Here is a 16,480-nt window from a genome sequence, read left to right as displayed (position 1 = left end):
GGCCTTGTTTATCACCTGTGCTTTTCACATCGCTCTCCATCCCATCATCCACTCCACTGTAGCCACACTGACTGCTCTCTACTGCCTTGGGGCATTTACGTCACATTCCCTTGATGGAAAACAACACTGTAGGTTTTTGCTCTCTTCAACTGTACCTCTCCTTTAAGATTGGAAGAGGGAGAACTGGCTGGTGATGAGATTATCTAGAAGGATTCAATTAAGAAGTAGGAGACTTTGGGGAAAACAAGAGAGACCAACACAAAGCACAAAGAATGGAGCTGTTGACTGTGGGCCATAAGACAAGGACTGTGTCAGATCACCCAGCCATGTGACCATGTGACTTAAGGAGCAGTGAATGGCAGTGGCATTGGCAAGACATGTGTGATACAGAATAGTTTGTTGCCTGACTGGGGAATGGAATGAAACCTTTGATTTTTAAACATGCTGGATCTGAGGTGATGATGATGACAAGACATAGGAATTAAAATGCCCAGGAGGTGTTGTAATACAGACTGCACTTGGGTGAGTTCTCCAGATGGGAAAATATCGATTTGGGCAACATCAGTTTAATGTTAATGAGTTCTGTGGGGAACGATCAGAACAGAGAGGGAGGATGGCCCAGAGCTGGGACTTGGAGGGTATTCAAGTCCCTTAGGGAGAGAAGGAAGCCACAGAAAGAGGGATGAGTAGAACAAGGCAAGACCTGGTCAGAGAATGGTCAGGTGCTGCAGAATCAGTGTGTATTGTAGCAGAAGATGGTGGGTGCACCGGGGATGTTAGAGTGCGCCCTCAGATGGAACTGAGCTTCCGATGTAGATGTAATGTGACCACTCCCTTGCTGTTGTGTACTTCCCATTTGCTAAATTTATGATAGTGAGTGGAATAAACTAGTTTTCATTCTTTTTGCTGTTAACTTTCAAAAATGGCTCCTGAAAAAACAAAAGAAAGAAAGAAAAAGAAAAAAAAAAAACTCCTGGAGTATAGATTTTCATCACTGATTCCTTTCCCCTGCACCCCCCCCCCCCATACCATTTTTTTGCAAAGTCAATTTTGAGAAATTCTGACCCCACTCCAAACCCCCAAAGTAATCAAATTAATTCCTGCAGCAGGTCTTGGTCCCTGTTATGAAGGGAAAAATGAATTTGAAATGCAAAGGTCTTGGGTTTTGCCATTAGTTCTGCCATTTGTTGTTGAGCAACATTAGAAATATTCATGTAGTTCAGTCTGACCATTTGTAAAATGGTCCTTGCATTAGCTTCCACTGACCAGCAAAAGGTATAAAAATAAATTAATGTCATAAATGATTTTGCTTCCTGCAAACAGGCTACACTGTGGGCACGGAGAATTATTTTTCTGTGTAGTAGAGACAATGGATACTTGGGGTATGAATCCATTTGAAACATTTATGGGAAGCTATAATCAGCTTTCTTTGAGTTTGGAAATGACATATAAAACATCTTTTCAAAATTGTAATTGTTCCATAGTGCTTGATTGCTTTTATTTCCAAATGGACTCTGTCCTCTGGCATGCCCAAGTCTGTGTATCTGTGATGCCAGGAAAGCTGGTAAGAAAGTAAAACATTCGAGCAGTTGGTTTATTGTCACAAGTCCAAATGATTGATCTTTGTAAGTTATTTTTTTTATTTATCATAAAAGTTTATCCATCATAAAAGTAGTATGTGCTGATTATAGAAAAATCAGAGATACATGCAAACATAAAGAAGAAAAACAGTGAATTCATAGCCCCAACACTCAGAAGAAACCTAGAAGAGCATTTCAGTGTATTTCTTTCCAACACTGATTTTAGAGCAAAAAATGAAGCTAAATGGCACCCATGTACACTTTACATCCATGATCTCACTTGGTCCTCTTATCAGCCTCACTTGATGGATGATGGATGATCCCATAGCCTCCTGGACACAGAAAGGATCTGAGTGTCGAGGAAGAGCAACTTGCCCGCGATCACCCATATAAGGCCTGTGATGGGTGTGGGCTGTGTCTTTTGACTCAGGACACTATGGCTGCTTTCTTTACACCGGGCTTCGTCTTGATAATTTAGCCCACCAGTGTGGACAAGTAAAATCTTGGGCTCCAAGAGAGTCTGGTTCTATTTCGACATCCTTTTGTCAAAGTATTAATGTGACTGTCACTTGGTGTCACCTTCCTAAACCAACTTTTTCCTTCTGTACTCCCCCCCAGAGCCTTGTAACCAGCCGTCCAAACATTTTGAAGTTTTTACAGCAACTTGTCATTTCTGTGTTCTCTAGAGTATCTGGGGCACATAGGGGGCCTTTCAGCTGCTTGAGGATCGACTAATTCCCCATACCTCTGCCTTCCTCCTGCTCTAGGAAAGCCTTACTTGATGCTTTTCGCTTGACTGCAGTTGCTGTGTCTTTCCTCCCACCTGAATAGAGAGCGATATGAGAACCATAAGGGCAAGCACTCCAGTTTGCTGGTATTCGGAGCCTTCCGTGGTCACCAGCCATCTCAGAGCTTTTGACACTGTATTGCTCCAGAATGACATCATTCCTCCAAGATTCAGATTAGGTTTTAAAAGTGATTATTAATAGACTTTGTTTTAAAGGACCGTTTTAGATTTATAGAAAAATCGAGAAGGTCATATAGATCCATTTCCATATTCCCCATGTCCACTTTCCCCTGTTATTAACATCTGACATTAATATTGTATTTTTATCATAGCTTAGGAACCAAAAATTAAGGTTAAAAAAGATGTTAACCAAAATTAACATCTTTTCAACTGAGGTTTGCACTTTATTCAGATTTCATTACTTTTTATCTCCTGTCCTTTTTCTGTTTGGGCATCCCATCCAGCAGGTGACCACACATGATAGTTTTCTACCTCCTTGGGCTCCTCTTGTCGCTGAGGGTTTTGTAGAGCGCCCTTGTTTCTGATGATCTTGACCATTTCAAGGTGTGCCAGTCACGTATGTTCTAGGATGCACCTCTGTTGGTATTTGTCTCAGGTTAGACTGGGGTCATGGGTTTTGGGGAGTAAGGCTGCAGAGCTAGAGCATCATTTTTACCATGTCCTATGAAAGTACATACCGACAACATGACGTTGCTGTTTATGTTGCCCTTGATTATCTGACTGAAGTAGTGTTTTTCAGGTTTTTCCATTCTGAAATCACTCTTTTCAGATTAACTTTTGCCCTGGTTCTTTTGAGCATCCCTGAGCTGTGTCATTTTAAAAATCACATTCCTAATTTTCACCCAGGGAGCCTGCAGATGAAATGAAAGTGATATTTTTATTTGGTTAAGATTGCAAATAGGAATCTGAACCAAGGAAATAGATTCGTCCTTTATGGGAGCATTCCCACCATATTTCCCTGCAATAAGGAGCGGCTCAGTTCTATAAAATTTTCTTTAGCTTTCACATACTTGGGACTAGGGAAAATGCTTTATGAGTTTCCAGAGCCTTGTCCCCAGATTGGTCCGCAGCTACCTCAATTTTTTTCCCCCAGTTAGATTGTCAAAAGTATTATTATCCTACTTTGAGCAACTCGGATCGATTCTCCCCTTTTAGGTCCACACAGGTGTTGATAATGGTTTCCCTTTAAAGGCAGAACTCCCGGTGTGATGTTGCAGTTTTATCTTGACTAGTAATCACATCAGGGTTTGCTTCCCCAGTGGCCTAATGGGCAGCCTGACTGGATACCCATTGGTACCTAAGCCCGACATTTCCTAATGATCGACAGGCAGTGGTCATTTTCACATCACTAGTGTGATTTGGTCAAACACTGTAGATTTGACAGATCGCGATCCCAGAGGCCTGGGATCGAGTCCCACATCGGGCTCCCTGCAGGGAGGCTGCTTCCCCCTCTGCCTATGTCTCTGCTTCTTTCTGTGTCTCTCATGAATAAATAAATAAAATCTTAAAAAAAAAAAAGAACTCCACATCAGTCTTCACCTGTGTGTAACCAAAGCCCATCAGTGGGTGTCAGGTGGTGATTCTTAGTAAGGCAGGCAAAGGAGGGTTGGCCAGAGCAGGAATGAGGCAGGACTTCCACGGGCAGCCAGGCTCTGGGTGAGCCACATGGGGGGGCGGGATCCGAAGTCACTTTTGAGGAGGGTGTCTTCATTACTGGCTTTTCTAAGACCTTACAAGCCATTGCAGCAAAGAGTCTTTCTTGCTTGTGGAATTGGGTCTCATACCTTCCCTGTTGGCTGGCCACAATCAAGCCTGGAGATGAAAAGCTCAGATGAGGACAAAAGCAAAATAGACATAGACACTTCCCTTGAAAGTAAAGCTAATTATCCCAGAAGATAATTGTGTTAGAAACCAAATTATCCAATATGCTTTTTACCCCTCTATGATACTGAAGCAAACTGGCCATTTTATCAAAATGGCAAACAATGTATCTGGTTCCCCAACAGAAGGAAAAGCTGAAAGTTCCTCCCCAATATAAGCTATTCACGTTTTTTTTTATTTAGGCAACCGAGTTTTGTTGATGCCCAAATATTTGGAAAAACAAAATGTATGCAAACTGTATATTTTATAAGGTCATATTTTTTCCCTGGGCTTCTAGGCCTTGGATATACGCGTCATTCAGGACCTGTTTTTATGGTTTGTCAACAAGATCACTCCATAAAATACATTCTGATATCTCACAGCTGTGTATAATTTATTCTGTCTATCCATGCAGCACAAATAAAATTTTTATTTGCATCATCTAAAAGAAATACCAGTGTACAAATACATAAGCAAAGCTCATAAGAAATGGTCTTCTGACTACAGATACTGCTGGGGGTGGGTATTGTGCAACCAATTAAAAAGCTGAGGGACGGCGTCATTATCCATGTACATAGATAATAAATACTGTACTCAGCAAAGAGCACAGTTACTCAATTTCTTAAAAAGGTTGCACAACATTCTCCAAGTGCTGGCACAGTCTGCCTCTAAATTCTCCTTGGAATATTTAGAAATAAAGCCTTTTGGACAAAAAGAAGTCAGCCAAAAAAGGCTTCTTTTGGATTAAGATTATCGAATATGTAGGTAAAAAGAGAAGTGTTCAGTGCTTGGAACATTTTGCCTTCAGGAGAGTAAATAACTCTCTGCTATTAAGAGTCTTGGAGGAAAAAGGTCCAGAGGACCAAGAGTGTTCCTTGTATTTGGTTTGTGAAGCTTCAGCCTGATTGTCATGTAGGAGGCCCCACAAAGGTTCCTCAGCTTCCCACAAATCAAGGATTGTGGACTTGCAACTCCCCCAGCTCCCCTGCTCGCAGAGTCATGCTAATGATTTACCCAGGAGACCTGGACCTGATGGTTCCATCTCCTTCCTTCTAAGATCTATGGCTTCTCAAGCTAGTTCTGTTGCATGCAGAGACTGTTCTCCAAGTGTCCGGGCCGGGTCAAGATCTAGGTCTTCGAGCTGCGTGGCTGGAATACTCCTAGAAAGCATCCTGTCTTCTCCAACGGTGGCTGGGTGGTGGGTGATGCATAACTCCTGTTTTGGATTTAATAAGCCCTTGGACAACTGGATTTGTGACTAACTACTCAAGTCAGCAATCCATTTGTGTTGGAAATGTAACTGCCAGAACTGCCAGGAATACTTATAATCAAATTGGTTTGTTTTTTGTAGAGAAAATTTTTAAATGCTTACAATCACTTTCTTAACGGTTTTACCCGACTTTTCAAAAGATTAAAATCCTGGCCGCGGTGACTCTTGGCACGTGGCATGGTTTTCATTGGTTTAGGGGAAAGTTCAGATGGATCTCCAATTCTTATTCCATAATTGCTGGTATTTCAGAGCCTTCTTAGAGTCCAATTCAAATAACACACCTGCTCTCTTTTAAGATATATTCAGCTAATTGCACTCTATAGTCTGGCTCGGCAGGAGCTATATAACTGGATCAGCATGAACTTTTGGTAAATCCCAGCATGGGAATCCCACTGAGAGTCCTGAGCAAGAGACCTGGGTCTTGGCGAGGATGATGCCAGTGAAACAAGTGGACGTTGTTCTCTATGCTTCTCACGTATTTTTTCCTGGCCTCCCCATGCTCTGGTTCATTTTATGGACAAGGAAAGTACTTGCTGTCCCTCTGCTGACTCATTCTCCCTGTGGCTCTGTGTGAGTCTGGAAGGTTCTCCTCTTCACGTCTGGGCTTACGTGCACCCCCATCCCAACAAGTAAAGGTCTTTCCTGGCCTATCTATCAAGGGCAGCCCTCCCCCAGCACTCTACCATCACCTTATTTTTAAGGATATTAAATACCTTTAATTTGGAAACCATTGCACTTTTACAGAAGTGGTGCAAGGATAACACAGGGCCCCCCTGACTCTTCTCTGAAATGGTCTTGTTGCCCATCTTTCTTCCAATACAAGAACGTAGGTCGTGAGGGCACCTATATCTGTGTGCCTCTCTTAGATGCCCCGGATGGAGACAACAGAGTCTTCTGGGGTTAAGCTGCATTTAAAAGATGAGGGTCCTGGCAGTGTGGGCAGAGGGGCTGTCTCCACCCAGGTGACATTAGTGCAAAGCAGAAACAATGGGCTTTTTTGAATGGAAGACATCAGAGTGTCTGCAGAAGGTAGACAGGGAATACATAGTTGTTGAATGAGTAAATGAACGAATGAACAAACCAACAAGTGGGCAAACAACTGGACCGGAGACCCGCAGCTGATACGTGGAAGAGTTGGTGCTGGTGCCGGGGTAGGTCTTACCCCGAAGCCCCTACTTGTAGCGATGTCCCACTACCAGGGAGCACAATGAGGGGTATGAGATCAAGCCAGTAGACAAGGGGCATTTGTGCACGATCTCTATGCTGCCAGTGGCTGCCCTCTCTGCAGCCAGGAGAAGGGCTTCTGGCATCTTCTGTTTGGATAGAAATTTTGTCTACTTCCATCCAGCCCTCCACCAGTATCCACAGATGTCACCACTAGAACCGTCCCCTCTAGTGACAGGGCCAGAACCCTCATCCCTTGAATGCAGGTTCATCCTAAAAAAAACTCAGCTAATCCCAGCCCTGAGCCCTGCACACTCTCCTCTCCTTGTTCACGTGGCTCATGGTCCTCTCTCCTCACATCCCCCTGACCCCTCAAGGCTAATGGGCCCACTCACCTCCTCTGCCACTGGCCAAATCCCTAACTCTTTGCTCATCCCTGTTCCCATAGTCCCTTAACAACTGGGAATTTTAAATGCTTTGTGACCAGCTTGAGAATTTTCTGGAGTGTCTGTGTCAGACAGTTAATACTCGAGTAGTAATCCTTTTGTAACCTGAATATAACTGCAGACTTCCACATCGAGAATGATAAAATGGTGTGGATTTAAAAGTATTTGGGGAACTGTAAAATGTCTAGGATTAAAATTTCAATACCATTTGTGCCCAATAAATGTGAACTCCTTAGTAACTTAAAACTGTGCTATTATGACTCAGGTCTGAAAATTATGAGTCCTGGTTGAAGAAATGGGAATAACATGTGAGGGAATCTGCTCCCATCCTTTACCTTGAGGGATATACTGTGGTCGCACCAAATAGCAGGAACGTGACCTCATAGGAGACCAAGCCCAGAGAAATTACCCGACTTGTTGAGAAAGCGATACACTCTCCAGAAGAGAAAAAATGTTAGACTTTCCATTAGGATTGTTTATGGAATTGGGGCTAAATTGAACCTGTGTCAGGGCATTAACTGGTTCGACAGGACCCCAAGAAACAAGATCATATAATAGTTTATTGAATGACTTAATTTTTTTTACATAAACCAGTCTAGTCAGTCTGAACTGGCAAATTAATTTTGTCTATAGAATCACTCACTGAAGCATATAAAATTAGCCTCCGTTAGTACAGAGAGGAGAATTGGCATTGTGTTGAGCTGATTCACTGGGACTTAAGTAAATGGATTTAGTCTTAATACAGCTAAAGCCTCGAGACGTTTAATAGGGAGCTGATCTTAAGCAAAGCATTAATTCATCATTTAAGAAGTCACCACTTGTGTGTTTTTGTTGCTCGGTGAAGGACGGAATTATATACTTTGACTTCGATCATCACCCAGCACATGCCACAGGACTTGAAGGGAAAAATAAGCTTTGGCTTAAGTCACAAAAGTGTTTGCTTAGATTGATAGAGAATTCATCACTTCTGACACTGACCGTGACTCAGTAGATAACGCGGTTTCCCTGGCTTCCTTCACCTTGCAAATATTTTCACTGAGTCATTTGTGTCCTAAGTTTCTGATGCCAGACTCTTCCTGACAAGAATGAAGAATGGGTTTTTTTTTTTTTTTGACACAGGGGTGAACCTGGGAACCCAATTAGCACCTTCCATGCATGCGGCCGGAAGAGGGGGCCGGGAAGGAGCATATGAAGTAGTCCCCATCTCTCTCTTGAATGGAGACCTCTGGGACCCAACGGAGAGCATCCACTCAAAGGTCAGTTGTGTTTTCTGTTATTTTCATGACCTTTCGATGGCGGAAGTTTAAAAACCACGTTCACTGCATTCATATTCTTCTGTTCAACTTTTGTCTTTATTTTAATGCTGACTTTATTCTTAGAAAGTGAAATCTTGATTCTTAAGAGGAAATACAGACCAGTTTTGATGTGACAGTCCTGATAGGTGGCCCAGCATTATTTACATCTGTCAAAAGTTATTTTTCAAGCGTACGCTAGGGCTCGCATTTCCAGATATACAATTTCTGGGTGTTGTACTCGACTGCTGGTTTTTTTTCTGTTCCATCAGCATTTTGGTTTTATTGATTGATTATTGGTAGAAACATGTTAATGTGACTTTTCAAAAGTTTGTAATGCTTTTTAATGCAGTTTCATGCTTTGTTTATTTTGGTACATATTTGATTTACGCCTCCTGTGATATAAGAGAATTGAATGTAAAATAATGGAAATATTAGGGATTAAATTTAATATTTCAATGATTTTTAGCTGCCAAATCTACATGACTTTCTTAAATTTCAGAACTTGTTGGAACAGTTGGAAGGTGATAAAAATCTATAGTAATATGAGCTCTTCAGAGAGATCATACAGATGGCTTTGTCCTTGTGTTATGTGGAACTATTTTTAGATTATTTTTCATAATAGAAAACAGATTTTTTTTTTCCTGAAAGAGCAGTTGAGATTGTGAAAATCCTCTGTAGCTTTCTGGAAGGGCTACAGTGAGCCACCTTTCTTTGAGTAATGATAATATGATTTACATCATTATTTTCTAGGGAGGCTTTCCGTTAAAAGTGAGCATTCAGAAAGGGTGGAAGTTTGGTTAAAGGTTCCAAACGCCAGATCTGCACTTTTTGAATATTTCCGTTTCATGGAGACCATTGCAAATTTAATATACAGAGCCCAGGCCACTCATGGTGGTATGGCTGGTGTTTTCCAGAAGACTTAAGACGTTAAAGAATAGTTCATTGTGCCATTAATCTGAAACATTAGAAAGGATATGATAGATGCAGAAAAGAGAAGTATACTATTTCAGAAAATGTGTCTTTAAAATATTTGTAGGTGCTAATTAATAATGCAACAATATGGAACGATCTGAAGTTTCTTGGGTGGTGGAACCCATTATGGGGGCTTTCCCTGATAGGAGGGTTGCCAAATTTAGCAAATTAAAGTATAGAATTCCCCTTTAAACTTGGACACCAGGGGATCCCTGAGTGGCTCAGAGGTTTAGCGCCTGCCTTCGGCCCAGGGCGTGATCCTGGAGTCCGGGGATCGAGTCCCACGTCGGGCTCCCGGCATGGAGCCTGCTTCTCCCTCTGCCTGTGTCTCTGCCTCTCTCTCTCTCTCTCTCTCTCTGTGTCTCTCATGAATAAATAAAATCTTTAAAAAAAATAAAAATAAACTTGGACTTCAGATAAACAGTGAATTTTTAAAATTAGTTTCAGAGGTAGAATTTAGTGATTCATCAGTTGCATGTACCACCCAGTGCTCATTACATCAAGTGCTCTCCTTAATGCACATCACACAATTACCCACCTCCCTTCACCTCCCCACCAGCAACAGTGAATTTTTTTTTAAGTCTATCCCATGCAGTATTTGGAATATTATTGAAATCCACATTTAACTGGTGTCTTGTATTTTATCTGGCAACCCCACCTGGGGATTGTATCAGAGCAACAAACTGATGAGGGTTCTCAGCATGTCCCTGGAATGGACCAATTCAGGTGAGCTCTGGTTTGTGACCTCCAGCTTTATCCTTCCTGCCAGCCAGCCATCCTGTAGACATTACGGAGCACGCTGGCGCAGCTGCTTCTTGCCAAGCTTACAGCCTGATATTTATGGGCCGCCAGCACCATCTTTATAGAAAACTTAGAAAACCATTATTATTTGATGACTATCTTAGCTCTTCTGCAATTCTGTCTCCCATTCCGAACCGTGCACGTAGTAGGCACACGCCTAGTACACCGACGTAAGTCCAGGTTACTGAGATTATTTAAGAATTAGGGACTTAGGTGATTTGGAGAACGGCACTTTGCCATAATGCCACGGGGCTCATGGGATCAGCATTATGGCTCTGTAGTTATGATGTGTACACATGTGTGCTGGTTAACCACTACGAGCCTGCGTGAGAAGGGGTATGTGTCAGTGGCTGTTGTCATGCTTGCACAAGTGTGCCACAATCCTCCACCAGGTAGATGTGTGTACCTGTTGTGAGAATAGGGATTCTGGCTAACGGTGTGCATGTGTGTGTCTTGTTATCAAATGGAACGGTCAACGTTTTATTTATTTTTATTTTTTTTCAACGTTTTAATTTTAAACTCTATTAACAGAGTATATCCTCAAGTATGCAAAACATACATCAATGACTGTTTTATTTTTTACAACTATGCCTGCTATACCTTAGAATATAGTTTGAGATACACATTCTTGCTTTTCCGCTCTGCTATTTTATTCTTTGCTCTCCTGGATCTTTCTATTTAACCAGTCTTTGAGAGTGTAATTTAGTACTGGAGATGGCACAGGCATCTTCCTTTTTTTATAAAGTGCTCCCAAGGGATTCTAATGAGCCCACGAGATTAGAGCCATGGCCCTAGTGGAAGCAGCTGGAATGCTGGTCAACCTGACTGAGCTGATTTCGGCAAAAGTACTGTCACATACTCTCTCTCTCATTCTCCCTCTCCCTGCCCTGTGATTAAAATATATCTGGATAGGATATTATTAGGCCCATTACAAATCAAGAATCAAGCCATCATTGCCACTGATAATTTACTTGAAAGAGCAGAGGATGGGAAAGAATGTGACTGTGCATACATTGGAGAGCTTCGGGTGTTTGCTTGCTGTCATTTTGGTCTAAAACGTGAGGATAAGCTTATCTGCTTCTTCTCCCCATTGGGGTCATGGTAAGAATGAGATGAAACAATAGCTATAAAAATACGTCAGGAACAAAACCCCACTATGCAAGTGTAAGGTGATATTGCAAGTTTAAAGTGTTTTAGGGACCCCTCTCCAATTTCACGTCTTGAAAAAAAATCAACCCTGGACCCGGGGAACACATGTCAGGATGTGGCTCCATCGGGAGATGATCTCCGTTGGGCCCAGCCTCTGAGCGCTCCAGGAAATTTCCAGCTTTCTCACATGAGAATGAATATATGGAAACAGTGTGCGAAATGGAAAATAAAAAGGCAGATGGATTAGAACGTGAAACCAAAGCTTCCCTTAGAATATCGTGGGTCTCAAATATCAAACATCAGATGGCAGCTAATTAACGTGGCACAAGTAGATGCTGCTGCACGCATCGAAAGGAGCCCTGCTTTCCCTTTGAATGACCGTCTGTCTGCTTTAGCCCTTCCAGGGAGACTTCTTGTGGGGTTCCAGATCCGGTGCTCGCCTCCCCCCTGCATTCCCATCCCCAGTAAGTCCTTCGTCAGAGCACCGGCTCCTGCCAGGGTCATAGGTAGCCTCCCAACTTCCAAAGCCAGCCCATGCCCTTCACTCTTTATCTTACTTATCTTGACACTGATTCACTCTCCTTGGAAAGTCTCACTTGCTTGGGGCTCCCCAGACCCTGTTCTCTCTCGTTTCTCCTCACATGTTTTTAATTCTTGCTTTCCATTCCTCTCTATGGCTTTGTCCCTTAACTGTCGGTTTCCGCTGGCTTTCTTCTGACTGAGGGCCCCCACGGGCCATGTCATCCCCTTCTATGGCCCCACCATCCCCCAGAGCAGCAGGGGGTGGGGGCTGCCCACGGCAGCACTGGCCACCACCCCTGGGGTCCGGCTGTGTGGGAACTACCCTGTCACGCACATTTTATGTGCGGGCCTCACCATGTGTCCTCTGACATATGTGGACTTAAAATCCACATCACTCACTTGGCCTCGAGTTCTGAGATTCGGTCCTGACTTCCAGTGGATTCTTGGTGCCTCCATCTGAAAGTTCCCAATTATTGTAAATGTGTTGTGCCCCACAGTGGACATAGCTCCCTCTCCATCTTCTCTTCTATATTTAATAGCTCCCAGAAGATAAAATCGTCATCATCCCCCTTTTCCCTTCAGACCATGAGGTTGGAGACATCATCATGAGGTTGAGTCCACTGGCCCAGCACGTCTAACACATGGCCCTTCCCTGCCGTGTCGTGTTCGTCTTTCTCCGCGTCAGACATTGTACAAATGCAAGCAGGGCGATTTGTCTACCACACAGATCTAGCCTGTCGCTTTCTTTCTTCCTGCCTATGATGTCTGGCTTCAAAGCCAGGTTCCTTGCTTGATGCCCAAGACGCTCTATGGGCCGGGCTGTCTTGATGCTGAAGCCCCCACTCCTACTTCCCAGCCATCAAGCTCTTCAGGCAGTCTACTGCCGAAATACACCATGTTCTCTCTTGCCATATGCTGTGTCCCTGGTACCTAAGGCCCCGGCTGAAATTGTCCTGTCTCACGTGAAGCTCATCTTGAGCTTCCCAGACCAACTAGTCCCACCTGCATCTCTGTCCTCACAGCCACACACATCTCTGTGATGTGCAGTCATGCCATGCACACACTCAACTCCCGCAGATGGAACCTGTGCACACGGCACAAACATGCTGCAGACACAAAGTTAGGTCAGTGCACATCCCCTGATCTGCCCACGGAGCGGGAGGGGGCAGCTGCATCTGCTGCTGCCTCGGGGCCTTCTGCCTCCTGCAGGGCAAGCTGCCTGCAGCCTGAGAGCAATGCCAGTTCTTTCAGCTGGATACCATTTTATAGCAGGGCCCAAAGAAAACCAGCTCAACTATGCTCAACCCAAGAAACAACATTCTAGAGAGAAGAAAGGGCCAGGTTGAGCTTGCAAGGGCGCCTGGGTGGCTCGGCTGGTTAGGTATCTGACTCTTGGTTTCAGCTCAGGTCATGATCTCAGGGTCAGGAGATGGAACCCCGGGCTGGGCTCCAAAGTTAGCGTGGGGTCTGCTGGCCCCCTGCTCTCCCCTCTGCCCCTCTTCCTGCTCTTACACCCACATATTCTCTCAACCTCTCTCTCTCTCTTTCTCTCTCTCTCTCAAATACATACATACATGCATTCTATCTATCTGTCTATCTTTGAAAAGCATGAAAACCATAAGGCATTTTGAGGATCAGTTTAGACTCCGCCTTAGGTATATTGCCCCCTTGTGTGCTGGCTTTGGACCTTCCCTTCACATGATGTGGGACTCAGCTCTTGGCCACAGACCATACTGTGCTCCCATTCCTGTTGTATGCTTCTAGTCCTTCTACCAACCTGTGCCCCCACCCCAGGGGCAGTGGCCTTACGCCCTCCTCCTTTCATGTGGTGCTTGGCACCTAGTGGAACGAGGCCACCGCCTTTGCTGACTGGCTCTGAGTTTTCCTCTGTGCCTGGAGCCCAGGTCCCTCACTGGTGTGAAGGTGGCCACTGCCGCCACAGAAGATAGAGCAAATGAAAGCCAACGTTTGCACCCTATTCAAATGCCAGAGGGTGCCTTGGGAGCCTCTCCGTTTCTGCAGAGTTTGCAAACCATTCTCCAACTACCGTAACTTTTTAGATGTTGCTCACCTCCCTTTAGCAACTCTAGGGGCTTTTAAATCACAGAGGTCTTTTACAGCTTGGTTGAATGCTACATTTTTCACTTTTGTGGTTACTAATGTCTTATCTGGAATGACTCCGCACATTGCCTCTCTGTTCTGGGACGGGTCCTGCGACTCTGTCTGGGTGGGTTTACATGGCCAGCCCTATACAGAATGACTCTCCCCTTCTCTAAGAGATGATTCTAGTCGTAGGAGTTGCTGCAGGCCAGCTCGTCGCATCTGCTTCTGGGCTGAGTAAGCTCAACGGGCAGCCTTTCCCACTTAGGGAACTTTGAGCTTACGTTAGCCTGCAAGCTGGCCAACAGTGCTTCCTCTTAAGAATGTAATTATTAAAGTATCCAAAGGGAAGCTTTTCCTAAGAAATGTATTGTTTCCAGACCGTGCAGTGTCCCTAGGATGGTCTGTACCTCCACTCCCAGTCGCTTAACTCCTATTGGGCCCCCCGGCCCCCCTGCCTTGCCTGACAGTCCCCATGAGACTATGTGGGCACACAGGAGGGTGCAATGGGCACGCAGGTGGCTCCTGTTTCGGCCTCACATAACCCGCCCAGCCAGGACCATGCCCACCCCTCTGGGAGAGAGGGATTAGACAGGGAAGAGCCGGCACCCCAGTATCTCTGGGAACTCAACCATTTCCAAGAATTGGTGCCACGTATAGTGGAAGGAGAAAGCTGTCGGAACTTGCTGGAAGGGATTCAGACTCCTGCACAGCCTCTACCTTGCTGTGTAATGTTGGGCCAGTGACAGGCCTCGACTGAGCCTCTGTTTCCTCGTTGTAGAGGAGGTGTTAGCGGTCACCTTGCTGCCTGACACCACAGCCCGGCTCACTCCATTGTCAGCCTCCTTCCTTTCTCGTGACTTACTCTGGGCTTTCTGGCAGGATCCTCAGCCTCGGCACCTTGCCAAGGAGGCCTGCTGGTTCCGTGCTGTGTGTGTACAGGAGGCTGGTCGGCATCCCTGGCCTCCACCCTCCCTCCAGACATGTCAACTCCTAACGTCCCTCGGGGCAGGGGGAGGTGTAAACTTGTCCCTTGAGAGCCTGCGCTGGGGGAACCTGGGAGCGCTGAGGACACGTACTCAGAACCTCCCTTCGCCTTCGGATGGAGCTAGACCAAAGGCCAGTAAACCTTCTGCGAATAGCCCAACAGGGACTCAGCTGTGGGTCCCAGGGCCTCTGGGCTGCACAGCTCTGCCCCTCGTGGCCTGAAGGCAGCCGGGGACACCCAAACAATCGGGCACAGCTGCGTCCTAATAAAACTTCTCTATCATACCTGCTGCATTCCAGGACGTCTCTATGAATTTAACATAATTTTCACGTGTCCTGAAATAGTCTCCTTTTAATTATTTTTTTAAAAATCATTTGAAAATGTAAAACCATCCTCAGCTCACAGGCAGTGGGCCAGCCTTGGCTTGCAGGAGGGCTGTAGTGTGCAAGCGCTGAACTAGATGTCCAGGCTGCAGAGGATTCCCACCAGGTGCCACACTCCCCCCACCCAGGGCTGCAGGGTGGGTGTTGTGCGCACACGCAGGCCAGGCTGCAGATGATTCCCACTGGGTGCCTCCCACCCCCAGGGCCTGTAGGGTGGGTGTTGTGTGCACACACAGGCCAGACTGTGGACATGAGTTGCAATGGGACGTGGCAGGTCTGGCGCCTGAGCCCAGGTCCATCCCGTTCTGAAGTCTTGTGTTCCTTCCACAGCGCTCTGCTGCTGCCTGGGAAAATCTTTAGCTTCTTTCCCCTTGGCCCCTGTATCAGGATGGTTCATAAATGCGGACCCCAGACATGTGGCCTGGAGGGCAGGCTCCCATCAGGGACGCCACCAAAGCACTTCTGATTTTTTCTTAAGCAGGACCTGAGAGCTGCTCCCGTCTCCCTCCTCGGCCTCTCTGTGCACTCCTCCCTTTTGGACAACACACGAAAGGATGACACAAGCCCAAGTGTTGTGCCTGGTTCAGCTGTGTCCCCAGCTTTGGGAGCACGCCCCTCCATGGAGCAGGACTGCACTCCCACGTGGCTCACTGCTAACTCATTTGTCTCTTGTGACTTTTTTTAAAAAAAATTATTTATTCATGAGAAAGAGAGAGAGAGAGAGAGGCAGAGACACAGGCAGAGGGAGAAGCAGGCTCCACGCAGGGAGCCTGACATGGGACTCGATCCCGGGATCCCAGGATCACGCCCTGGGCCAAAGGCAGACACTCAACCGCTGAGCCACCTAGGCGTCCCTCTCTTGTGACTTCTTAGCAAAGCTCTAAGTCATTTGTCTTCAAGTTGGCTATTGAATCAGGTCTCCTACAGTTTCTGCAACTCCCCTCCTCACACCTCCTGCCCCACCAGACCTGTAGCATCATCATGGAACTGGGGCTTTTACTTTTTTTTTTTTATTCATTTACTCATGAGAGAGTCAGAGACATGGGCAGAGGGAGAAGCAGGCTCCCCATGGGGAGCCCGATGTAGGACTCGATCCCAGGACCCACCCAGATACCCTGAACTGGGACTTTTAAAAATATATA

General features: G+C 45.5%; 1 protein-coding gene across 1 annotated transcript in view; it reads left to right on the top strand.

The window, feature by feature from the left end:
- Positions 1-16,480, top strand: part of ADAM12 (ADAM metallopeptidase domain 12) — a 330,218-nt gene that overhangs the window by 31,529 nt on the left and 282,209 nt on the right. Inside the window, exon 2 of the mRNA XM_026010672.2 lies at positions 8,248-8,384. Within this exon, the coding sequence (XP_025866457.1) occupies positions 8,248-8,384 (137 nt within the window). The remainder of the gene's footprint in view (positions 1-8,247; positions 8,385-16,480) is intronic.

Source organism: Vulpes vulpes, chromosome 15 (genome assembly GCF_048418805.1).
Source record: "Vulpes vulpes isolate BD-2025 chromosome 15, VulVul3, whole genome shotgun sequence".
Taxonomy (NCBI): Eukaryota; Metazoa; Chordata; class Mammalia; order Carnivora; family Canidae; genus Vulpes; species Vulpes vulpes.
This window is presented reverse-complemented; position numbering and strand designations above follow the sequence as displayed.